This window comes from Chelonoidis abingdonii, chromosome 3 (genome assembly GCF_003597395.2).
Source record: "Chelonoidis abingdonii isolate Lonesome George chromosome 3, CheloAbing_2.0, whole genome shotgun sequence".
NCBI classification, from domain to species: domain Eukaryota; kingdom Metazoa; phylum Chordata; order Testudines; family Testudinidae; genus Chelonoidis; species Chelonoidis abingdonii.
The window spans coordinates 181873718-181900660 of NC_133771.1; the positions used below are offsets into that span (position 1 = coordinate 181873718).

A 26943-nucleotide genomic window follows, 5' to 3' on the forward strand; every position below is an offset into this window, starting at 1 on the left:
GGGGCGGCATCTCCCTCCCCAGCTGCATCCATGGTTTGGCAGGGGATGCAGCTGGGGCCATGAAAATCTGGAATTTCTAAAAGACAAATTGCTGCCCACAGTTTAAACCAAACTTGCAAAATTTAAAGCTGCAGAAACCCATTGGTGATTTTCTCAACCAAGAAGGCTGATGAGAGCAAATGAAACAGAACATTTGAAGCCTTTACAATTGGATGGGGTAAAGCTTTCGCTATTACTGTACCAATACTTTGCACTATTTAGAGCTGTTCACCCAAAGGTATCAAAGCACTTTACAAACACTTAAAGCTCAGAACATTGGTGAGCAGTTCCGTAGTTAAGTACTCCATTTAAAAGATGGGTAAGCTGAGGCACAATGAGGTTAAGTGACTTGTCTATGGTCACACACACAGGGAGCCAGGAACAGCAGCTGAGCATTCTAACTCCCAGGCCAGTGGTTCTCGTTTGTTAGCTCCAATGTATATTAAATAATACACAAAAATGACATCATAGTGTTAGTATACACTTCATTATCGATTTGTTTTTGTCCTAACTATAAAAATGTACAATAGAGGGATCATACCTCATTTAATGAGTCCTCCCACAATGGAGTACAATGACTGCCTCCTGCCTGAACATTTAAGATGATATTAGGTATCAGGTTTCCTGAAACAAAAACATTTAACGTTGGTCACTGTTGAATGAACACAGAAAGGTGGAGCTGTGTGTATTATGTGGAGAGGGTGATATTACCACTATCCTGGACAAGATGTTTGTGTAGTTTTACAAGCAAGAAAATTGAAAAAAAAAACCCAAACAAACCAACCAACCTCTGAATTGTATGACATTAAACCAAACGTAATAGGTTGGTGGATGAACTATTTGCATTAAATGGTTCCTGATGATTACATATCTCAGGAAGTATATATACACAATTGTCTCTCCATTCTTTTCAGAAGGATGGATTTTTTTTCTTCATGAGCAAGGCAGGAGCAGCTGCCATCTTTATTTATTCCCTGCAGCTAGGCTCCCAGCTGACAGGAACAGCTAATTCAAGAGCTAAAACTATGAAAGAGGGCCTCTTCCCCTCATTAGTACAGATTAGTTGGATTCTGTTGCACTAAAAAATAATTTTAGCATCTGTTACTGAAAGAAAGTTCTTTGCTGGTGATAAAGCACAGAAGTTGTAGATTGTTGATAGAAGTTAACAGTCATGTCGTATCTCTGGGAATAGCATGTCTACAACTTCAGAATGAACAGGGAAATAGTAGGTTTGTGCAGGCTCTGAATAATAAAGGGCTTTAAAATTCACAGCAATGGAATGATTAAGTGGATTATTTATTTAATTTTTTAAAAATAATTATTTAGCACCCATTAGCTTGACTATTTTAAGGCAAATTTTGAATCCCAAATTGATGAGTGCCTTTTAAGATTCTGGAGAGTGAGTACTAAAAGCTTTAGCCCTACCCATATCATTACAAGTAGGCTGCTTAACGCATCGTGATAGACCCAGGCCAATTGAGTACAACAAAATAGTAGAAAGCAGATATACTGGCCACTGGATTAGCAGTTTTCTGTTCCCTGACTGACCAGAGCAGGGGCTGCTCCAGCCTAATGAGAACACCTGATTCCAATTAACCTGCAAAAAGTCAGGTGAGTCCATTAAGGTAATGTGAACACCTGACTAATTAACAACCTTTTGATACTATAAAAGAGCTCACTCCACTCAGGCTGAGAAGAGTCAGGGGAGACGAAGTGCAGCTGATGGGCTGGTTAATGAAGACACCCTCAAGCTATCGGTAAGGGAGCCCTAAGGTAAGGGTGAAGAAGGGAGAAGCAGGAGAGCTGTGGGGAAGTGGCCCAGGGAAATGTAGCAACTCCGGCAATGAAAAGTCAGCTGCCAACAGCTGTTACCATTAGGGTCCCTGGGCCGGAACCTGGAGAAGAGGCAGGCCCGGGTTCCCCGCAACCTGCCACTACAGAAAAACCACCTGGGAAGGGAAGACAGGCCCCTGTCAGGACAGGAGCCTAAACTGTTCTGAAATAAGCCCTAGGGACAACAGAGACTTTGGGAGTTCTCTCACCAACCTCCTTGCTGGCTTATGATGAAAAGGGCTCAGTTGACTGTAACCCTGGCCCTAGAGAGAGAAGGGCTATGTGGAGGGTCAGTGTTAGGATATAGATATTCAGGCCTGTCTGTAAACGCCTATACTTTAAGAATTTAGGTGTATTCTTATCACCTTAGCCAGTTATAGAGGTATAATAGAAAATCAAAAAATCACTGTCTATGTAATGGCCTCCTCTTACTGTGACAGTCTGAGGCCTGGTTCTTCAGCTAAGTAGCAGAGGCCAGCCATAAACTGGGAAGTGTATGGTCACATCCTCACATTCTAAACTAGTCACATTGAAATAAGGCAATCTGGGGCTGTTAGGAAGGTGATCCGATCTATCACCTCCAGAGAAAGGGAAGAGCCTAGAAGACGTAAAAGAAAACTTAGTTTGATAGCATCCTGTCTGGCAAGAACTCATTTATCAATAGACACAGCTGGAAAACCCTTATGTCTGTGTAGATGTAGTTGTGAAATCCTCACTTCTGTATTGTTTTGTATGTTTATTTGTATGGTCTCTGTCTGGTTCTGTAATTGTTTCTCTCTGCTGTATAATTTTTGTTGGGTATAAACCAATTAAAGTGATGGGATATAATTGGTTAAATAACCATGTTATAATATGTTAGGATTGGTTAGTTAAATTTCAATAAATGATTGGTTAAGGTATAGCTAAGTGGAACTCAAGTTTTCCTGTATAGTCTGCAGTCAATCAGGAAGTAGGGGGGAGGCGATGGGAACAGGAGATGAGGACACAGGCAAGGATCTGTGGTGTCAGAGCTGGAATGGGGGACACTAAGGAAGGAAACTGGAATCATGCTTGCTGGAAGTTCACCCCAATAAACATTGAATTGTTTGAGCCTTTGGAGTTTTGGTATTGGTGCACTCTGGTCATGTGAGAAGGGCCAGGGAAGTGAGAGGGTGAAGGAATAAGCCCCCTAACTGTCGTAGTGAGCCACTGAGGCTAGCATAAACCGCCTAGAAGCGTGGGACCCCCAGGGACAAGGTCAGAGCTCTGCCACACCATACAATAAATACAGATAGACTAATTTCTCAAGGTTATAGGTACCCTGAATTGCTTCCAACCTTTCAGTATTGTGCTTTGTATAGTACACACATGCATAATGGAACAAATTATCTAGGGAGGCTGTGAAATCCCTGTCATTAGAGGTTTTTAAGAACAGGTTCAACAAACATCTGTCAGGGCTGGGAGCTGCCTTAGTGCAGTGGACTGAACTAGATGACCTATCACGATCCCTTCCACTCTTACATGTCATATGATTGATGGATAATTATGTGACCTTTGTGTGTGCTTATTTAACAACATATATAAAAGACACTTTCACATTACCTTTCTTATTCATGCTTCTAGCATGATCCCTTTCTGCTTTTCTAAGTTTATGAACATATCTTAATAATCCTCTCAGTGGTATTCGTTGATCATTTTCATATGCTGTGATTAAAACTGAAGGATAAACCTAAAAGAGAGATGGAAAAAGTTAACATTTTCACTTCCTCAAATGTGAACAACCTGAATAGTTCCACTTTGAATCCCTATATTATTACAGTACTTGAAGGCTTGTTACATTTGACAATGATTGAGAAAAGATCTTCTGTATTTAGCATTGCAGCCAGCTTCTTTTTAAAAAGCCCTACACTAGCATCCCTATAATTTTAACTTGAAAATTGGTTTGGTCTGAAAACTGCCAGATTTATCCTCAAGGGACCATCTTCCATGAAGTGATAACCGAAGCGCAGAATACTCTGACCATGCCTCTCCCCTCCTAACAAAATCCTTCTGCTGAGAGTTACTGGAGCAACTCCACACTTCCTGGGGACTGCCTCACCCATGTAGGACTGATGGAAAAGGAGCTCTAGTCACTTAGCTTACAAATAAGCAATTTTACTTACAATTAAATTTACTTCTGGCTTTGATCTTAATTTACAGATAAAAAGAGTCAAACTTTGAACTCTTACTAATCTAATTTGATGCATATACACAGGAGACTATCACTAGGGAAGTTGAACAGCATTAGTAACCACTCACAGTTCAGAGAAAATGAATTAGCCATTCAGAAATGACACTGAAACGCTTGCACCATGTGTCTAGTGACATTACTCGTCTTCCACAGTGACAATTCCCTAGTCTATCAGGAAAAAACTCTTTAAAAATCCTCACAAGGGAAGAAGCAATATTTTTCATGCTGTGGTTTGCTGTATAATAGGAATAATCTAATACTTTATAGTATACCAGCAATAAAACTTTTGAGACTGATTGTCTAAGGGGAGGTGTTCAATTAATTTCAGCAGCTATTTATGAGTTTGTACACTACAGGAATAATCTATATTGCTTTGAATTAACTAGCCAAAGATGGCTTCTTCATATTCAATCAAGATTCATCTTTTAAGAACACATAGTTCACAATCTCGGAGCTCTTTTAAAGCTCTATGTTCCAAAGGCCCTAAAGAATGAATTTTTAGAAAATCCAACTCTGCATTTTCATGATTAAATGTTTTATTTATTTTGTGTGGTACTATGCGTTGTATTAAGAGAAAGCAGAATGGTTTAATTACTCCTTAGTACCTGTGGCTTAATATTATGATAAGGGCAATAACTTTTAATGTATTCCATGTACTTTTCATCTGCTAATGGATTTCCCCATTCTTCCTGTTCTTCAATTGTCAGTGGGAGATCAGTGTCCAACATTGTATTTAGAACATCTACGAAAGGGGTCTAAAAACAAAACACAAAGATACTGTTAACAAAAGAGGACACTGGACCTTCACGTACAGTCCAGTCTACTCTACTAGAATTCACTAAATGTCTGTGAAGGCACAAATTTACAGCCTGACCCAACACCCAATGAAGTCAATGGAAAGACTCCTTTAATCCTCTTGCTGATGCTCACAAGCTTAAATGATTAGAAAAGTGTTTCCAAATAATTTATTCTGTGCTGTGTATGTATAAGCACCTCGATTCTACCTATGCTGAAATCCTTAGCCATACTTCCATCTCCTCTCACCTTCACTATGACAACTCTCTTTTCTATAGCCTTCCCTAGTCTTAGCTCTTCAGGGTAAAGAATGCCTGTCTGCTCCCTCATATAATGAAATTGCAACATTACTCCCTTCCTTGAACAACCTTTCACTGAGTAAGAAATTGTTGACTAATTCTGAAATTAGAGAAGATAAAATAAACAACATAGTTTAACCTCCTATTCCATTAGAAATCTGTCATCTCACCTGTAAAACTACGGCTCTGATGAGGTCAGGATCAGCATTGCATAGAGCTCCTGCAAGAACTCCTCCTGCACTGCTACCTGTTAGTGCTGTATACTTTGGCTGAGAAAATCCTAGTTCATGCAAGAGCATTATACAAGCCTTAAGGTCGTGGAGACCTTTGAGTTTATTATGCATACATCCATCTTTATGCCAACTCAGGCCTAACTCTCCGCCACCCCTGAAATTTAAAACAATTCAAGTCACAAGTGTCACAGAACTTATGTTTCAAATATTAAGACATCATCATCTGTGGTAGTATAAAATAATGTTTTAGGATCCATAATTAACCTTCCCTTCCTTTCTATTATACAAACACCTACTCACTTCATGGCAAAATGCAGGGGAAAAAAACCCATGAACTCTGGTGAAACTTTAAAAAACCCCAACCTAGTATGTGTGCACTGTCTCTAGAACTGCATATGCACCAATCTGCTTAGTGTGAATATTCCATAACGTCATCAGAGAAGGACTTTGAGAGAAGGTCTGCCTGTGTTGTTGTCACAGTATATCAATATTTTAAGTTACCAAAGTAGATAATATCACTCAGATTATTTATACACACACACAAAAATAATAAATGGAAACTCAAGAAAAAATACTTTTTCCATCTAAAATACTTTTAGATAAACAAGTAATTTGGATCTAAATTACCTTACGGCATCCTTTAATTTAGAACAAAATCGCAACTGAATAAATTGCCAGAATTCTTCATCTGTAATGTTATCATTGTAAAACAAGTAAGACTTGGCTAAGTCACAAGATGCTAATAGAAAAAGAAGATGTTTTCCATTGAACAATATCAGAATATAAATGTAACTGTGGACTCCGAAGATGATTTTATAGTTGAACTAGCCTCATGAGCAATAATATTTCATCTCATTTAAAGCAACATTTTTTCCCTGTTAAAGAACATAACTGAGAAATAATGGAGTTTTCTGTATCTTTGATCAGACGAATCAATTTTTTAGAACCAAATGAAAGCTGGAAAAAGACTGTACACTGTGGTAAAAGTGTGACTGCAATAGGACTATAGCTGAACAGAAAGCAGAGAGGATTTAGCCAAAAAGAGACAAATAGATTACAGGCTTGGATACTGTTTTTAAAAGGCAAATGCTTTTCAACAGATACAGATCAAACATGAATGTATGTTACCGTCCTGGGAATAAGAGGGGGATGGTAAATCCTCACACCGTGAACATAATAGCAGAAATTATGTTTTTGAGCAAGGACAAGATGCGACTTTACAGAAAATGGTGTGTGCATATTAGAGAAGTCAGATACTGTCAGGGCTAAGCTGAAAAATCAAATACAACCATCCTATAGATAAGTAGAGACATTCAAGCACTGTGCATGGATCTTGTGAATTTAACCTTATTTGCTTTAGGGCATTTGAGTTGTAATTGAATCACTTAATTACCAAAAAGGATACCTATAATTTTATGGAGAGATAGAAATGTGATGGTATAGGAATGGCTACAATACAAGACAGCAAAATGAAAAAGCTCTTCCTAGCAGTCCAGATGAGTCTCAAGAATATTGACCATGTGCCCTCTAAATAAAAATCTTTATTACATTATGTAACTACAACTTACCTAACATGGCAATATGCTAATATCCAACCATCTTCAATTAGCATCAGCTTCTCAGCTTTAAAGCTCATGTTCAAATCTATGCCGTAAGCTCCATATACATGAACCAGAAGTGGTTTCCTGTGTAGCTCTTTAGAATTTGCATTATAAAAAACTGTAATTGGCACCAAAATTTCATCCTGAAAATGAAAGAGTATTTTACATTAAAGGATGTTTCAGAGTTCACAATGACACATGGCAATGAAAACTTCAATTATTTGTTTTAAATGTGTGTTTTTGATTACAGTAATTTTTTCCCCCCACTTAGATTGTACAAAGCACTCTTGAAAAATAAAGCGAGAGACTGAACCTCTGCTGGGCTGGTTTACTGATGCAGAGTATAAAATTCATTTAAGTGCAACACCTGAGGTGTTTTTAAAGTATCAAAGTACCCAGCTCTTCCATCCCCTTATAACATCATCAATATGTATTATGAACTGAATAGTTGAGCACTTACTGTAGCAGCAAACTTGTTGTTAAATTAACATCAACTTTTTTAAAGTCCAGAAGGATGTTAACTTTTTTCCCTATTTGACTGATGTATGCTGTACATCATTTTGGCATTTTTGTTTGTTTGTCATAAAGACATAATACTAATACAATTGTATCAGGTCATGTTCAGCTACATCCTCTTAACTATAGCATACCAGCTCCAAGGTAAACCAAATCTGGAAAAAACATTAACACTACCTTTTCCTGATCTTTTTTTCTATAGTGCCGGAGAAAACACCTACTGTTTTAGGTAAATATGGCACCAGTAGTTCTTTATGGTATTTATTCCTGAGTCCCTTCCACAAACAGTTTCTACAGAGAGGGTAGAGTGTGTGGGGAAGGTAGTGGGGAGGGGAAATGGCTGAAAAATCTTACCTGGCTCTTAGCTTCTAGCCGTACAATGTGGCAATTAATTGTAATTGGTGCCTCCTGCTCAACGAGATGATTTTCCACTAATTTATATGCAAAACATTTAGGGGGTTGTACTGGGGAGGTGAGCTGAAAATAGCAAGTGCTGGCATTGTACTCAGGATGGGATTCTGACTCAAATGCACAGGCCCATGCAGGTAACTGAAAAAATGAAGATTGTTAATAATCCCTAAAATTTAAAGTGAAACCTTTTACTGCTTTTATAATTATGTCCATTGCCTCCTCTCAAATGAAAAGATTTGGACATAATGCTTCATTACCTCAGTTTGTATTTAACACAAGCTCCATGTCTTATATATTAAAATGTTTAATGAAACAGTGTCAGCAAGTGTAAGACTTTAGCTAATCTTTTTCTTCAGCCACCTAATGAGGTTCAACAATGATGTAAAATGGAATATAAAACCTAATTCCAAAGTTTTTCATAGAGAGGACAAAATAAATACAGCCATATTCAAAAGACTGTTTGAAAATGGAAATACTGTATTAGCAAGATTTTAAAAAAATATAATTAAGATACTCTCTTTAGGGATTACCTTATATTCTACTGTATTGTTAAACAATTTTCCTTATCTCATTTCCCCTCTGATCTACCACTTCTTGTTCAACTTGTAATACAGCCAAGTCAATGTCAGTTATTACTCCAGTGCCGTAAGTTGACTCAGTAGTGCTCAGCCACTTAAGACCTCTGCCTCTAACTCTGTTCCCAGTGCTAGCCCCTGAGAAGAACAAAACCTTTTCTTGGCACATCTACACTCAGAAACTCACTGCTATTATGTTTAAGATTTTTAACTCTACTAAAAATGAAAGGAATCAAGATTCATTCTTTGAGAGCAGCAGGGTCCTGTGTCAAGCGCCCTGCTAGACCACAACTTACTTTCTTTAAGGAATTCAGGTTGATAGAGGCTTCAGAAATTGTGCCACTAAAAGTCAGTTTTACAGAGAAATTTCAGTCCCTTCTCTGAACAATTGATTCAACTGAACAAGATCATTTAAAAAAGCAACAGTCTCAGCAACTGTGCTGGGAGTGTACTATATTTACCTATAGGAACACCGTTAGGAAGAAGGTTTGTAGAATACAACATTAGTAACTTATTGCAACAAGGTTAAGTATTCTTCAGATTTTGTATTTTTGAATAAATACAAAGAAACAATTTTAAATCCTGTGGCTGAATTGTTTATCTGCAGAAATTAAAGTATTTTGATGAGATAGGAGTTAAAAGGAAAAAGATCAAAGTCATAATGAAAATTTGGCATCTAACAACTAGGAAAAGTAGACAATATTTATTTGTATCAACCATATTGTAATAAACATAATTCTTCTAAATTACTATTAGGGTGTGTCAGCATTACACATTGGTCTTTTGAATACTCCTTTCAATATACTGACTTTGGCTATCTATCTTGCTCTTCTCAGTGTGCCAGATTATGATACCCTAATTTTCACTGCATAGTACCACCAATTGGTCCACTGAAGTCAACGAGACTATTACTTAACCTGATCAAAGGGATCAGAAACTGGCCTTATGGTAACAGGTCTGACTCTAATATAAGATCAGAGGACAGTAACGCACATTTGGAAGTACACACTATGACATGTCACTGCTGTAGTATACACAGCTTCTCTGTTGCTGACATTTATATTTTCTACTTTTACATTAAAAGCCAAATGTGAATGTCTTCATGTAATAAACCAATTGTTTTAAAATTAAATTTAAAATATACCTTAATAGACTGAACTGAATGAGAAACAAGAGAAATCACATTTAAATAAAGATGACCGTAGTGTTTCAAAAACATCACACAGTGATCTCTGAACATCTCTAAGTCTATTAGCTTAGTCTTTTCTTTCAACATGTAAACCAGTTGCCAGTTCTCCATACCACAGGAACCAACTGGAGTCTTCATCAACTACAAAATGAAAAAACATACATGAATGAAATGGTAGGAGTTGCAAAAATAATGCATACACACTTGGGAATTGTCATACTGGAAGGTGTTAATGGCTTCCATCAATCACAGACCTGGTTAAAGTTGATGGGCATGCTAACTATCCTTCCCTTCAGGCTAAATGGGAATGGAAGGAGCAATTAAATGTCCCTTAATGTAGTGATTATAACTTGAGACAATAGGAAGCCACTGTCCAAGCAGGTAAGATGTGTGAGCTGAGGGGTTTCCCTGGAACTGAGGGTAAAATTCAGGGGGAGTATTGATTGGTTGCAGTTGCGTGTGTGTGTGTGCGAGAGAGAGAGAGAGAGAGGCAGAGAAGCAGCGGTGAGTGTGAAGCAAAGAGACAGCTTACTGGGCCATAGAACTCACTGGCATGACTCTAAAAATGGCAGGCTAAGAAATTGCCTGTTACTTGTTTCTACTGTGTTTAGGGACTCTGTGTTTCTTTGTAAACAGGACTGCAGCAAAAAAAAAATAAAATCTGATTTGTATAATCAATTTCTCCTAGTAGGCAAAACAACCGAACAAAGTCATGAAAATTGGTTAACTGCTTGGGCCATCAAGGCAACTGTAAAAACACTGGTATCTAGCTATCTCTGCCTTCAGTAATGGCTAATAACTGATGCTTTAGAGGAATGCGAAGTATTTTCAAAATAGATTTAAGCCCGTTGTGTGAATACTGCACATGCTTATTCAGTTTCTCTGACTTGTGTACATAACGAAGAGTGGTATAAACCAGCCAGGCAGAATGTTGGCAGCAAGTTAGATGTCTATTTCAACAAAGCACAAAGCTTCCTGTTTATGTACTGGAAACTATAAATCAAAAAACTGAGAAACTGAGCAGCACAGTGTTTCTTTTAAAATAAACCTTGCATTATTTTCTATGAGATTCTAAACAGCTCAGTAGGAAAGGCAATAAAAAGATCAAGTGGTGTCCAAGAGGACAATGTATGCACTAAAGACTGGGAATAGAATTGGAGGGTTAAAAATGTCTAGTGCATATTGTAGAAATGTACATTTGTAGAAGTAAGGTTAGTGCTGATGCAATGTGAGAGACTGATGCCCTGCAGACTAAAATTCTTTTTTTATATCTAACAACAGCATGGGCAATGGCAGTACAAACTTCCTCACACTGCTCAGCCAATGTGCTTCATCACTAACCTGTGAGTGGTATTTTTTCCAATAGACAAGCTGGTCAGCTAGAAATTCGACTGAAACCACCAACACATTTTAATATAGGCTAAACAACCATCAGAGAGTAATAATTTTCAGTCATTACCAGATGGGCTAGAGTGGAACTAGCACTCCTAAAGGTAAAAGGCTCCATATACAGTTGTTAGTCCTTAGAGCCATGCAGTCCTCTACATGTCTAGTGTTTTGTTTTTTTTTAAATTCCTGTAGTAAGCTGTCAAACACAAATAAAATCAACTCTCTCACCTCTTACAGATAAATTAAAGTCATACTTCCATGTGATTTGTAGCAGGCATCTGAACAAATACAATGCTTTAGTAGTTTGTCAGAAGATTACCTTGTATTCCGCAGGCTCTCCATAAGTAGTAAGAATGTATAATTCATCATTTCTGTGCTCAACATGATAAATGACCCCTTTAGTTCTTTGTTGCACGAGAATAGGTGAATTAAAAGGATTGCTACAGTCAACCAACCAAACTTCGGAGCTAGTCTTGCTGTTACTGTTGATGGTGAGAAAACGCCTGTCTTTTGTGCAATATATATCCACAAAAAATCTGCAAGAAAAAAAGGAAGTTAAACTCATGGAGTTCTTACTTAAAAAAATCCTCAGTTCTGTCAGAATCAAGTAATTCTATCTAAGTCAAGAGGATGCATACCTAGGGGTTAGGGCAAGGAATGGGAAGTTCAGCCACCTTGGATTCTAGTAGTAGATGCGTTGTCTCCTTCCTGAGATTCAGAAAAATGAACAGTTATAAAAAAGCTGGAATCCTCCAAGGAAACACTGATGAGAGGCAAGTTTTGAAATCAGTTGGACAAGAACAGATTTTCTTGATGTTTTAGGCCAACTGGCAGTTCATCGATGTATAACCACTAACCAGGCTCAAAAGATGCAAAAACAAAACAAAAGTTCCTTTATGAAAGAACATCAAATTCTTCTGCCCAAATGAAAGGCTTGGTAAAGCGTTCAAAATCATCACTGAGAAAACAGGAAAAACTTCCCTTTGTTATAGGGAGGAGTGAGACACAAAGGGTAACAGCAGCTGCTTCAGAAAAAGACAATGAATCAAAAGTAAACACTGGCTAGTATGAGATACAACCCAACAATGGCTGAGATGCTTAAGAACACTGAGGAAGAAATGACAATTTTCTTTTCTTTAAAAAGAACAGTATGAGGATAATATAAAATAGATTGATACCAAAAAGAAAATGGTCTAGACGAAATCTGGTGGGGCGGAAGCAAGAAAAAATAAATTTCCTGGGGAACAAGTAGAAAGAAAAATCTTTGGAAGCAGAACACAAAACTGAAGACAGAGAGGGAACAATATCCCCCTCCTCCCCCCCCCCAAAATGTATGAAACTACTTTAGAAGTAATAACATCCGCCCTTTGAGATGGTGCGATGTTGTGGAGGTGCTTAATATTTTCAGTGGGTTCAGTCTGACTGGTGCAGTAATTGGAATGGGAGGGGAGACTGGCATTCTGGTTTGAATGCTAGGATAACTTAATTGGATCCACTTTGGGATTGAGAGAAGAAGGAATAGGCATTGTAAGTGAGACATTCCGAACTGCACTGCCTCCTCTTCACTTGCATGCGCTGCATTCTTCTTGCGTAACTGCAGAGGTTTGTAAAAATGTCAAATGAGCTTTGGAGTAATTTCACTCTAGTGGATGTCAGTATCAATGATGCTTTGAGACTATGATATGGCACTATGCCAAAACCTTAGACAGTGTCCTATCAGTCACTACAGGATCACAAAAAACCAACTGAGTTCTCAGTGTGATACTGTATCTAAGGGGACTAATGTGATCCTTTAATGTATAAGTAGGGGAAGTAGGAGTAGGAAGGTGGTATTACCGATACTATTAATGGAATACTGGGCCTGCTTCAAAAAAGGGGGTTGAAAAATTGGAAAGAGTACAGAAAAGAGCAATAATAACTTGAAGTCTAGAAAACACACCTTATAGTGAGAGACATAAAAAGCTCAATGTATTTAGTTTATCCAAGAGAAGATTAAGAGGTGAATTGATAACTCTCTACAAATACCTACATAGGAAAAAGATTTCTGACAGCAGATGGCTATTTATTCTAGCAGCTAAAGCCATAATGAGAGCCAATGGCTGGAAGCTGAAACCAGATAAATTCAGACTAGAAGTAAATTGCAAATTGTTAACAGTAAAAATAATTAAACATTGGAACAGTTTACCAGGGGATGTGATGGATTCTTCCATCACTTCAAAGCTCTGCATTGACTGCATGTCTTATTAAGACGACATATTATAGCTCAAGCAGAACATATGGACTTGATGCAGAAGTTACTGGCTGAGGATCTATGACCTATGTTATGCAGGCAGTCAGAGTAGATAATTATGGTCTTTTCTCTGGTCTTAAAACCTACAGATAGGATTTAACAAAATCTTTAAAGAGCGTTTTCAAGGCTTTAATTTAACCTTTTTACTGTGATAGTAGTTGTCTTCCCCACACCGTCTGTGAATGTTCCAGAATTAACTACTGTTTGCCTCTCCCCTAGGTCCCCACTGTCTTGCTCTGCTTCATTCCTTTGACTCCTTTGTGGTGGTGGTTACAGCTTCTAGACTTTGCAGAGAATAAGTCCTCTGCTTACCCATTGCCTACCAACTGAGCAAGAATGGAGAACTGCACTCACTCTGCCAGGATTCCATGGAGGTCAGGCTGTAAGGTGTTCACAAAAGTGTAAGGCCCTGATTTTATTTTTTTTTTACATTATTAATAATCAAGGCTTGAAGTCTTTGGCGTCTTAGAAATGTTATACTGCAAATCTCAAGAGCTCGCCTGTTCACCTAAATCTTCCTGATGTATAATAGTAACACAGGAGAATTCTTTACACTTCTTTTGCCCACAAAGCAAGTAGTTCAGCTATGCACTGCACTAGAACATGAGCCTTTACACTCAGCTTGCTGTTTGATTTACAGTAATGACTGTGACCTTCAGAACTGTCAACAATTTCCCCGTGGGGAAGTGTCTGGTCAGTGCAACTTGTTCCACTTGATTCTGCCACCTGCTGTATAGTTTTATACAATTGGATGTATAAAGCGCAGTTGGAAAAAGGATCTCAGTTATTTCATCACAGTTGTACAGCATCAGTCATGCTCCTGTTAAAAAACTATTTATTTACGGAGAATGTAATTCAGTAACACAAAACTACTAACATATTTACAATGTACTGTATAACACTAAGATCCTCAGAGAGACTAGATCATGCTATATGGCTGGAAAACTAGTTCTGCAGTCAATTTAGCAAGAATCTGCTTTTCTTCCTAAACCACTGCTTCCAGAAAGGTTACTGAAAGGGTATTCAGTTGACAACAGTTTGATCACACAACGGCTTCACTCACAGACTACCACAGCCCAAACGTTCTTTTTTAACAGATATAACATACACACTTACAGTAGAAAAAAAATGCAACTTGGTTTTCACCACAGAACATCTTGACCGGAAACTGACCTTGACATTTACAAACCACTAAACAGGTAACTGAGAACAATTAAATTTAAGCTGATCACAAATTGGACAGAGCACATTCTCCAAGAACACCTGATAACCAGTTCCAGGAAAAAATAGGCTTTACATGATTTAATACAAAGCATGGAAGAAAACATTTTCTAGATTTTCTGAGCAATTGTGTTTATATATATTATGATAATTATGAATTATAATTCAACACATACAAGAATATATAAGGGGATGTTTAATATATTTGATGAGAAATATTACCTTGGATCTTGTTCCACATAAACTAGCTCAGCATGTTTTCTGTTAGTGAAAGTGGCCAGAAGCACCTTATGGCATACAAGGTTCTTTGGACTGGTGTAGAACAGAACATCATGTGTAGCCCATTCTGAAAAAAAGACAAATACAAGTGAACTACACCGCAGTATTTTGTGCTATTGAAGGGAAAAATAAAAGCAAATATTTTGCCCATCCCAAAGCAAGTTTCAGAGGAGATTTGTGAAAAAGTTTGATCTTGGGAATCTAATCTGAATTTAATAAGCTAAAGGTAACATTAAGTTTTATTTATTTTTTCCAAAATTAAAACTTTTTTTTTCTGGCCATGACTTTAATAGTTCAGAGTTGGTTTAAAGAGGAAATCCAGGTTTTTGCTGTCAGCACTGAAACATCCCACAGCTGTACATTATCAAGCATTTTCCTTCTGTCTGTTATTACACATTATGCACTAGGAGAAAATACTTTGCATAGGCATGTAAGGTCCAATTCTGTACTGCACAGAACCTCATGAAGTCATTTACACCTGTGCAAGGTGGGTGTGAACAGCTACCATTCTGATTAAGTAAAGTTTTGCACAAGTGTACCTGACCACACAAGGTGGAAGACACTGAAGAATCAAGCCTATTGTGCTTTTCCTTTTATATATTGAATCATCTGGGCAGATCACTTGGAAGATTCTAGTCACAATGAGAGAAAATAATGCCAGTGGACAGTTCAAGGCACTAGAACAGCATGTGTATGAACACCTACTGAATTGTCAATCTGCTTTATTCTGATCAGTGAATTTGGAAATTTTGCCCAGAGTTTTGCAGTTCATAGGCCTAGCCAAAGGATCACTGAATATAGGATAACGCATCTAAAACCAGTCTCCATACTGGCCAACAATAATCATAATCAGTATGGACATACATATGGCATAACAAAACAGCACACTATCTACTGTATTGCTCTAATATGCTGTAAGGGCAAAGAAAGTTCTCCACTTCCATTTCAGTATTGTGTTGTATATTTTACCAGCAAAACTGCGAGGTAGTAAAGTTTCCTAAGTTAAATTAAAGGCTCTGGGGCCCCAATCAAAGCCTATTGAAGTCAACTGAAGGACTGCGAATTGACTTTAGGGGGCTTTGAATTGGGACCCATATCCTGAAATCAACTGGAACTGCAGTTGTTCAACATTTTAAAAATGTATTTGGCGCTAGGGTTCTAATTTTCAGAGATGCTGATCACCTGCACCACTAACTTCAGTTGGAGCTGCAAGCGCTTGCTAAATCAGACATGAAGGCCCTGATCCTGCAAATGTTTACATAGGTGAATAACTTTACACACATTTACAAGCCTACTGACCTCAACAGGCACATTCACATACATGAAGTTAATCATGTGCATAAGTGTTTGCAGGATTAGGAACCATGTGTAACAAAGGAATGCCCACGCTACCAAATAAGCTGCTTTTGTTTGAATTGTAAAACATGTACAATTGTGCAGTATAAAAGACAAACTTTTCGAGCCACTAAATTTTTGTAATCAATTGAGAACCCTTCTGCACTTTTAAAATGTGTGTGTCTTGATATGACAAGATAGATACAAAAATATTACCTGACCTACCTTGCCTCTCTCCTGGGACCAACACGGCTATAGCAACAGCGCTTTATCACAGATATCAGTTTTAACATGGCAGTCCTTTATTTTGTTAAAATATTATTACTGATTCTAAGTTGCAATATATGGAGCATTTTATCTTGCCATTTTGTATATTCCACTTTACATTTACAGACTACTTACCAAAACTAAACACATTTGGGATAATATATTCCACCACAGGTGACTTCTCAAATTTTGTAACAATACAGCTTAACTCTTCAGAATTTGAGCTTTTTATACTGGTAGCCATATACCTCTGATCTGGGGAAATTCTGATGCGCTGAATAATCGCATCATGAAAACCAAGATCTTCAGTACTGAGTAAAACCTCAACACTTCCTTCATCTAGTACACAAAAGAATACAGACAACAATATTATCCAAGAACCAGCACAATGAATCATAATAGTTTATATTCTCCTTTGATATTCTGCTAATGATATCCAAAAGTGGAATTTGTTAGCATGGAATAGTTCAGCTGTCTTAACGTATGCTAATAAACAGTATCATAACTGAGTTTAATGGCATGTGCGAAAAAGATTTTGCTGTTGCTATTTTTAAAAATATTTGTTGATTTGTAAATTTGCCTGAATTGGAGACCATACTTCTGAAGGAGAGTTTAAATTTAAAAAGTTAAACTTTTGAGGTATTTGTGTGCAATGAGAGGAGAAATATTTTTCACCCTTTTGGAATTAAAAAATGGGTGAATTAATTTTGCTTATTCTTTTCCCTCCAGTGAAGTGGTCTGTTTTATATAAACCCAAAATGCTGACTGAAAAAAAAATCCAGAAATTTATGACCATGTGAAAATAATAATTTATAATGGAAGTCTCAACATAGCTTTCGCTACTAATGTAAATTGATAACTTAAATAAATACCAGGGAGAGAGAGGAGTTAAGTGACAATGTTGACACACGAACAAATGGATATAAACTGGCCATCAACAAGTTTAAATTTGAAGTTAAACCAGAGATCCCCAAACTGTGAGATACGCCCCCTTAGGAGGGGTGGAGCAGGGCCCGGGCCAGCCCACATGGGGAGTGGGGAGGGAGTGCCACCAGCCTCTCCCTGCTCCCCAGCTCAGCTCCAGTCTCACCCTCAGCAGCATCCTTGGCCCTTTGCCTGGCCCCACCCCCAGCCTCAGGGCGGCTCCAGTCCTGGCCCAGGGCCAAGGCTTGGGGAGGACTGGAGCTGCACCCTGCTGCGAGTCTGGCTGCTGGCCCCCACCACAGCCCGGCTGGGGCTCCACTCCCACTCCCACCTCCAGCTGCAGACCCAGCCTTGACCCCTTTACCCCTGTCTGCATCCATGTACCCGCTCCTGGCCCCAGCAGGGGGCACGGACAGGGTAAGGGGGGGCCGCGGCCACACAAGCTTGGGGACCGCTGAGTTAGACAAAGGTGTCCAACAGTCAGAGGAGTGAAGTTCGGGAACAGTGGAGGCAAAAAACCTAACTGGCTTCAAGACTGAGCTTGGTAAGTTGATGAAGGGGATAGTATGGTGAGACTGCCTACAAGGGTATACAGCTGATCTGCGACTGCTAGTAGCAAATATGCCCAAGAGCCAGTGATGGAGCACTAGATGGGGAGGGCTTTGAATTACTACAGAAAATTCTCTCCCAGGTGTCTGGCTGGTGAGTGTGGCTGATGTGCTTAGGGTTCAACCAACAGCCGTATTTTAGGGTTGCCAGGTGTCCAGTTTTCGACCAGAACGCCAGTTTGAAAAGGGACCCCGGTGGCACCGGTCAGCACTGCTGACCGGGCCATTCGAAGTCCAGTCGGTAGTGCAGCAGGGGCCTGGGGCTAAGGCAGGCTCCCTACCTGCCCTAGCTCTACATGGTTCCTAGAAGTGGCTGCCAGGTCCCTGCGGCTCCTAGGTGCATGGACAGCCAGGGAGGCTCCCCGACTGCTGGTTACATAGCTCCCATTGGCCGGAAACCACAGCCAATGGGGATCTGCGAGCGGTGGCGCCTGTGGGTGTGAAGGCAGGGCACGGAGCCTCTCTGGCTGCCCATGTGACTAGAGGCCACAGGGACCTGGTGGTCACTTCCTCGGAGCCACAGTAAGCGCCACCATGACCCTGCACCCCCATCCCAGAGTCTCCTCCTACTCCCCAAATCCCTTACTCCCCCACATCTGAACTCCCTCGCCCAGCACAGAGCCCTCTCCTGCACCCCAAACCACTCATCCCCAGCCCTCACCCCCCCCCGCACCCCAACCTCCTACCTCATCCCAGAGTCCCCTTCTGCACTCCAAACCCGTCATCCCTGGCCTCACCTCCAACTGGAGCCCACAGCCCCCCCTGCACCCCAAACCCCTCAGCCCTAGCTCCACCCTAGAGCCAACACCGCCAGCTGGAGCCCTCAACCTCGCCTCCCCAACCTCCTGCCCCAGCTGGTGAAAGTGAGTGAGGGTGGGGAAGAGAGAACAATGGAGAGAGGGGGGATGGAGTGAGTGGGGGGCAGGGTCTCAGAAGGGGCAGGGCATGGGCAGAGCCTCTGAGAAGGGGCAGGATAGAGGTATTCAGTTTTCTGTGATTAGAAAGTTGGCAACCCTAGCCATATTTGGGGTTGGGAAGGAATTTCTCCTCAAGTCAGATTGGCAGAGACCCTTTTCGCTTTCTTCTGCAGCACGGGGCCCTTCTGACCTTAAAAATTTTGAGACTTTACTATGTGTAATCATATGACATTATTCCCCAGTTCCTGTCCCATTCTCCTTTCCAGATTCTGAACCTTTTAGTACTTTTATACAATTTATTACTTAAACATTTTATTATGTAAAATAAAACAAAAATAGCTCAAAATAGTAAGTTAAAAAAAATTAAGTAACAGGGATGGTTAAGCTTAAAGCTTAGTAAAGTATCATAAAACGTCAATGCATGCGGAAAGATCAGAGAATCCAAAAAATATCTTACCAGCATCTGATTTTGAACGAAATATGCAGCCATTTTCTTCAAAGTAAACACAATCCCCAAACCTAATCTGTTAAGCATAAAACAGACATGTTGCCAATATATAGGAAGAATTAAATCATGGTCAGACCTTAGAGGTCAAAATATTTCCTAAAAGCCACTACAAACAATCTGTTTTCTGCTGAGGTTATATAGTAGATGAATAGGCCTATGGTTTTATGTATAAATAAAATCTAATTCAGCAACATATATATAATATTTATATATAAATAAGACAACAAAATATAAAAGATGTGCTTGATACACTGAAGGATTTTGTTAGTCATGTTCAGAGGAATGAAAGGGAGTCACCCACACACTAAGATTTTCTTTTTTAAAGTCAATCTACCATAACACAGTGGTCACCAACCTGTCGATCGTGATCGACTGGTCGATCCTGGAGCCTCGGCCAGCTGATCGCAATCTCCGGGCCACTAAAAGTCCTGCAGTGCAGGGGCTCAGGCAGGCTGCCTACCTGCTGTGGCCCCACACCACTCCCAGAAGCGGCATGCATGGCTCTGTGGCCCCTGGGGGAAGGGTGTGTGCGTGCATGTGTGAGAGAGAGGTGGCTCCGCGTGCTGCCTCCAACCCAGCACAGTCCCCTTGGGGGCAGTGCTTGCAGTGCACAGAGACCCACTGCCCCCTCCCTCCCAGGGGCTGCATGCAGAGCCGTGCCAGCAGCCAGCTGCTCCCAGGAGGGGCATAGGGGCACAGCAGGCAGGCAGCCTGCCTGAGCCCCACTGTGCTGCCAGTCAGGAGCCGCCTGTGGTAACCGGCTCTTGGCTGAAGCCTGCACCTTGCACCTTCTCCTGCACTCCAGCCCAGAGCTCCCTCCTAGCCCCCGCACCCTCTCCCATACCTCAAGCCCCTGCACCAGCCCCCTCCTGCATCTAAACTCTCTCCCAGAGCCCACACCCTACACCCCTGCCCACACACCCCAGCCCCCTCCTGCACCTAAACTCCCTCCCAGAGCCCTCACCCCCCTCCAGCTCCCCAACACTCTGCCCCAGCCCGGAGCTCCCTCCTGTACCCAAACTCCTTCCCAGAGTTTGCACCCCTCACTCCTGCTCCTCAACCCATTGCCTCAGGCTCAGCCAATGCACACCCCACAGCTGAGAATGTTACATTGACTCGTGACAATCCCTGAAGACGTTTGGATCTATAATCCATAAATGGCACTAATAAAAAGTAAAACTTCTGAAATGTCCAGTGGATTCTGAGATTAGGTGCAGTGTGACCATATGACACCTGCACCCAAACTCCCACCCATAGCCTGCACCCAACCCCCTGCCCCAGGCTCAGCCTGGAGCCCCCTCCCACACCCTGTACCCCTTGGCCCCAGCCCAGAGTCTGCACCCCCTCTCGCACCCGAACCCCCTGCCCTATCCTGGTGAAAGTGAGAGTGGGGGGGACAGCGAGCAATAGGGGAATGGAGTGGGTGTCGTGGAGCCTTGGGGAAGGGAAAGGGTAGATCCTGCATTGATCTTAAGTTCAAAAAGTGATCTTGTGCATACAAAGGTTGGAGACCACTGCTGTGGGCTTCTGACAAATGGAGAAGACATTTCTCTGGTAACTACACAAGCAAAAAGCATTATCCTATGAACAGCTGACTTAACAGAATTACTCATTACCCAAGCACATGTTGTTTGCAGGACTGGACCCTTAATCTGCGTGCCTACAAACACATATGTACCATTAAGCACAGGAATAGTCTCACTGAAGTAAATAAAAGCTATAACAACAAATAGGAAGAAGTATGCTAACAACTTAGGTTCAATGGGACTATTCACTACTTAATGTTAAAAAAAATCAGAATTGAATTTAAGGCTCAAGGCCTAAGGGCCAAATCCTGCAAACACATATGCATGTGCTTAACTTCAACTATTGCAAGTAGACCAATTGACATCAGTGAGATGACTCACGGTACTGAGGTTAAGTGTCTCTAGAACTGGAGTCTAAGAGAGCAAAGGTCTGCAGTTTATCATAGCCTATCGGTGCATGGAATCAAAACTCCACAATTCAGTTACCATTTCCCCCCCTAAACTTAATAATGGCTAAAAGCATTTAAATCTTCTCTTGGATCATATAATCTACACTGTTTGCCAAAAAGCCAGGTTAACTTTATCCTCTGTGTTAATTATTATTGCTTCTATTGACTGTGGTGGCATTAAGACTGTTGTTCAGGTAGAAGTATTCAGTTAGATCTAAGATACTGTAAGCAAACTCCAGACTATTTTGTTCATACTTTATAAATATCAAGCAACAAAGAGTACTGTAGCACCTTAAAGACTAACAGATGTATTAGAACATAAGCTTTTGTGGGTGAATGCGTCTGACGAAGTGGGTATTCACCCATGAAAGCTTATGCTCCAATACATCTGTTATTCTTTAAGGTGTTACAGTACTCTTTGTTGCTTTTTACAGATCCAGACTAACACAGCTACCTCTCTGATATAAATATCAAAATATTTAAAAATCAGGACTATGAACACAAAACAGTTTAACCAAAAACATGTAGTGTAAAGACATTTCATAGTAGGTACAGCTTCACTGACTCTTACTTGTACTAAACTATAATGCATTTTTAAAAAAAAATTGCCACTCACCGCTGGGCTGCTCATGCTGAATGTATACTTGTTGTACATTACTTCTAATTTCTTCTTGATTCTTTCTGCTGTATCCATATATCTTGCTGAAGTTACTTTCCAGTTCTCCTGCTCTGATTTCAGAAGATCCTGGTACAAATATGTCAATGCAATCAACCTCTGATTTTAAATGTCCAAAGTTATGGATGGATGCTCTTGTCTCTCAAGGTCATGTTGCATCACTTATGCAATACAAAATTAACTTAAATTGGCTGGGCTGAAATCCACCTTTTTGAAAATCTTTTTCAAGTCACCCTTAAATAAACACTGTCAATGTAAAACAACTCAAATTTCTGTCTGGAAATATTTCACCTACTATGTACTTCAAGTAACACCCAAGATTTATATTATTGAAAAATATTAGAATTTGTTCTCTGCTTTTTGTTTATTGCTTCCATCAGACATGGACGCTGATAAATAATTTTCACTATTTCCCCTCCACAGTCACTCAGATTTAATTGGAGGATCAAGGTCTGTGCAGGCTCAATGGGCTGCCAGTGGATCCAATTATGGATACAGACTAACTCGTCTGTATAGACAAGGACAAGTTTTGTTAAGCATTGTGTCAGCTAGCAGTGGTTAAATCCTGGTCTGATCACTCTGGAGATTCTTTATACAGTTCTATCCTGATACCCTAATATTATCTTTCTGTCAGCTATTTAGATTTTAGGAAAAAAGCTACAGTATGTTGGGGGTACCCTCTGAGACCTTATCCACCTAGTAGTCTACAAGACTTTATCTACTTGCTTCCCAAGAACTCAGCTCAATTCTGAACTGGTCACTGAGATTTTTTTTATTAGCATACAATCAAACTATGCTTCAGCTGATCAGGCTCGAGCATAGGTACAAGGAATACCATACACCCAAAGTTACACAGAAACTCCCTTCCTTTATATTAACGTATACATCACATTACATTCCCTGTACATTGCATCAAATATTTTGGGATTGGTTTGGTCACTTTGTAGGAACCAATCCCAATTTACTTTTTACCTCATCTGGTGTCCCAGGTTTATTTTGTTCGTTATCTTATCCATTGTAAATGGTTCCCTGGGTGTTCCCCCTTATCTGTTTCCAACCTGCTGATCCATTTACCTCTTCTGTCTCCCAAGAAAGAAAAGTACAGAAACTGACAAGTTGAACAATGCCATTTGTCTCTGAGTATACATGAAATCCCAATCCCTATCTCAAACCCTCTGGAAAAAAATGTTTCCTTAACATTTGAAAGTGTGACTATCATTACTGATACAAGGGTCATGATGGTTGTTGACATTATATTTAAACTGCATACCTTGCAAGAAAAGGATCTCCGTGGCACAATGTGCCCTGGTGAGTCTGTGTTGTTCCATGAATTTCCCAAACACTTTGTAAACTGAAATTCTTGCGGTTTTATTTGACTGCAAAGAGCTATTCTCAGATCACAGTTATGGTTAAAGTAGTATCTGCAGTAACCAACACTGAACTTCAGAGTCTGGAGAAAGGATTTCACAGTCCGATGCATGATGCCCAAATCTTGACTTGACTGACTGTACTCACTCTGAACTTTCCAAGAATCCAAAGTTATGTTGCATGCAATTAAACTGGGTACCTGAAATGATCAGGGTGAAACTGAAGCAGGGATTTCTTCAAAAGTGACGGCTTTAAACCTAAAGGGGCAAAAGACTGAATGCTATAAATTTTAGTTACCATGTGAATGGCAGGGAAAACAAAAGCAAACCTGAAGCTGCCTCCCCTAACTCTTTTCAAATAAATCGTTTGTACACTTAAGCAGCGTGTTTCCCCCGGGCTCCAGGCTCACACTGCTAAAGGGCAGACCTTGGCGGGCTCGGAGGTGGGAGGGCCAGCCGCAGCCATCCTGCCGGACACTTTCCTGTTCAGATATGTGACCAGTTCAAAGAGCTTTTAAAATGTCAGAGATTTTCAAGGCTCACTGAACTGCATTTAGACACAATCTGTCAGCCCCGGCCAGTGGCTTTAACGCACCGCTTGGAAAAACATCCAAGCCTGCACGAGGAGGAGCGGTTCTGAGATCTGATCCCACCCGGGAGGTCTCGGAGCGCCGCGCACATGCTAACCATCCACGCCTCCAGTCGGGCAGCCGGCCCGGGCTAGCTGGGCAAGGCGCTCGGCGGTCGCGACAGACCCCTCCAGGCCTGCTGGAGGCAGGGCACCGGACAGAGACTAGAGGGGTCCTCACTCGCCCCCGGCGGCGCAGCTGCTGCAAATGGAAACGGCCCTGCAACGGCTCCCACCGCCCGCCGGGATTCGCCCCCTCTGGCAGCCCCGCCTGATGCCACTTGCGAGACTCAGGCCGCAGCCCTCCGACCGGGCGCGCAATGATGACATCAAGGAAGAGCATCTGTATTCCGCGCCGAAGCCAGAGACTCAGCTGATTTTCCTACACGCTGAGCTGCCCATAGTCAAGATGATTCACGGGCATGCCCATAGCCAAGATGGCGTCCGAACCAATACCTTTCTATAAGCGATTACCAGCAGTCAAGATGGCGACAAAAGCTGTGTTCTCTGTCGCCATCTTGGTTATGGGCAGTTGGCCAGATACTTATCCTAATCCGTCAGGTTGTTGGTTTTAAGGCATATTAACATTTTCTTTGCTATATTACCCCAATTTCGTGCCTGGAAATGTTTGCTTTCGGGCACCTGCCTCTTTCGATAACCATAACTTAATAGAGAAAAGTGGATATGTAACCAATGGGTTTTATTATCGCGAGATGCTCCTTATAGTAACCCCCGAGCTCCTCAAGGTTACAGCGATCCAGGTGAGGCGCTGTATAGGTCAGGGCAGAAACATACAGGACTGTTTCCACAGGGACCTCTTGCCCTTATCAAAGATGGCTGCTGCCATCCCGCCTCCCTAGCCTGGGCTGGGAGGGCCTAGACGCAGCAGTTGGAAGGGCAAGTCCTTTCTCTGGGCTGCCGAGCGCACGTCTTTTCCTCCCCACCTACTCAGTCTCCCCTTTGTCTATCTCTGGCTGCTGTTCCCCGGGGGGGGGACGGGTCAGTGAGTGGCTCAGAGCTTGCTTCCCCTTGAGCCCCTGGGGGCTCCCTCAGCTCTCCCCTATCCTGCTCCCAGCAGCCTCAGCATGACTGAGGCTACAGCCTGTCCCGGGAGCATCCCAGCCCCTGTTGCTAGGTTTGAGTCAGGAGGAGGAAAAGGAGAGGGAGACGCTGAGGAAGGTCCGAAAGGAAGGAAACAGGGAGCCGCTAGAGCCCGGTGGAAACTGCTCAGAGAGGTATAATGCTACTTTATATTTCCCCAAGGCCCTTTCCTCCCAAGGGTGCCGCAGAGCCTGCTAACCTGTGCACAAGGCCACTGACATGCAGCCACTTCTGGGGTGGAGGGCGATAGCTACGATATTGTCCCATGGCAAAGTAGCCTGTATGGGGGGTACTTTGGTCACATACTGTTGACGAGTCCTGCACTTAGGAGAATGCTCTTCAGGGGCACTTGAATGTCCATGCACAACAACAAAGGCTGCAGTTTTTAAGAGCTGTGCTGAAAGATGCCTTCATGCTTTCAATTGCAATTCGCCAGGATGAAGGGCTAAGATAACATCACTGGGATCTAGGCTTGCGGGCACAGGGAGTTTAAGTGTTTCAGACCTGGTGCTGAGACCACTAAAGCACCTCCCAGAACACACACTGTGCACTTCCATAGCAACATGCTTCACCTGAGAGCCACAAAATGCTGTGTAATCACTTACCTTGTTTTCACAACATTTTGGTATGGTATATTTGCAATGACTGGGGAACTGCAGAGCTATTGCAAGCTGTGACTATTCAAATGAGTGGAATGTTAAAAATGGCATTGAAATACAAACAGTGAAACCCTTCACCATAAACTGAGAAACTCTTAAAAATTAACTTTCAGTTAATCTATAGTGGTGGACCAATGGGCATTAGTGCATAGTGCCCATTCCTGTAGGCAGCCCAACTTCATTGGGGCTCTGCACAGATGCCAGTGTCTGCCCATGCAGAGCAGATTGCAGGCTCAGGGCCTTAGGCAGCAACAGTTCTGAGCAAATGGGAACTAATGCCTCAAAATAGTATATGTACTATTAACTGGCATTTCTATTTTTCTATTAATTGTTAACTGATTTTTCATAAAGAGACAAAAATTGTAAATGACCTACAGCTTGTATGTTTTCAAATACTGTATCCTGGGCTTGCCAGTGGAATTATGAAATTGTGCAATTTTACAGATTGTCAAAGCTGCAAGATCAGAAAATACTGCATAGACATAATGTGTTAGAGTGGGTGTAACAGTAATAAGATAGGAATAAGACATACAAAAATAGGGAGAGGAAGGAAGGAGGTGATGAGGGTTGGGGAGGAGAGGAAAAAAGGAGAGGTTAGGTGGAATGGAAAGGACTTTTCATCCTAAAGGATCACACAGTGCTTTCCTATACATTAAGGGTAATCAGTGTTGCAAATTCTCATGAAAGAAATAATATGACTAGATGGGAATGTCAGTGTGTTTGTTTTTGTAATAGCAGGTTTCTAGTCCTCATGATTGTGGAGAAAAGTTTGAAAACGTGACCTAAATGTTTCCTAGAGGCTCAAAATCCAGAAGACAAATAAAAACAACCTAAAATATATGATTTTTTTAAAAGTATCATGATCTCTAAACAAATCTCATGATTTTTGGGTACCTGAATCATAATTTTTGAACTCTTAAAGTGGATAATTAACAAAGTCTCACAATACTTGTGATGTAGATGAGCCTTATGGTTAAAGGGATACTTGTCGCTTTAAAACTCACACTTCTCTTTGAAAATATTTTGTGTGTTATTGTTGCATGTGACGCCTAATGCATCAGTTCTGCATTTAGCTATGTGCAGGCAGACTCCTGCACCT

At 41.0% G+C, this 26943-nt stretch overlaps 2 protein-coding genes across 6 annotated transcripts in view; one reads left to right on the forward strand and one right to left on the reverse strand.

Annotated features, from left to right (window-relative positions):
- Positions 1-24401, reverse strand: part of PREPL (prolyl endopeptidase like) — a 28773-nt gene extending 4372 nt beyond the window's left edge. The window contains exons 1-14 of one of the 4 annotated variants that reach the window (XM_032774958.2): positions 24144-24334; positions 23360-23714; positions 22030-22158; positions 19388-19454; positions 16617-16820; positions 14823-14946; positions 11409-11625; positions 9656-9841; positions 7880-8074; positions 6977-7152; positions 5346-5562; positions 4687-4836; positions 3454-3580; positions 581-663 (exon numbers count right to left, since the gene is read on the reverse strand). In XM_032774958.2, coding sequence (XP_032630849.1) covers positions 581-663; positions 3454-3580; positions 4687-4836; positions 5346-5562; positions 6977-7152; positions 7880-8074; positions 9656-9841; positions 11409-11625; positions 14823-14946; positions 16617-16820; positions 19388-19454; positions 22030-22158; positions 23360-23569 — 2085 coding nt within the window. In that variant the 5' untranslated portion in view covers positions 23570-23714; positions 24144-24334. Of the gene's footprint in view, positions 1-580; positions 664-3453; positions 3581-4686; positions 4837-5345; positions 5563-6976; positions 7153-7879; positions 8075-9655; positions 9842-11408; positions 11626-14822; positions 14947-16616; positions 16821-19387; positions 19455-22029; positions 22251-23359 lie in introns of those variants that run through there. The other 3 variants (XM_075064371.1, XM_075064372.1, XM_032774964.2) reach the window with 3 other exon arrangements.
- A 406-nt stretch (positions 24402-24807) lies between these two features.
- The window catches only part of CAMKMT (calmodulin-lysine N-methyltransferase), a 375471-nt gene continuing 373335 nt past the window's right edge, over positions 24808-26943 (forward strand). The window contains exon 1 of one of the 2 annotated variants that reach the window (XM_032774926.2): positions 24808-25319. In XM_032774926.2, the coding sequence (XP_032630817.1) occupies positions 25170-25319 (150 nt within the window). In that variant the 5' untranslated portion in view covers positions 24808-25169. The remainder of the gene's footprint in view (positions 25320-26943) is intronic. The other variant, XM_032774934.2, reaches the window with a different exon arrangement.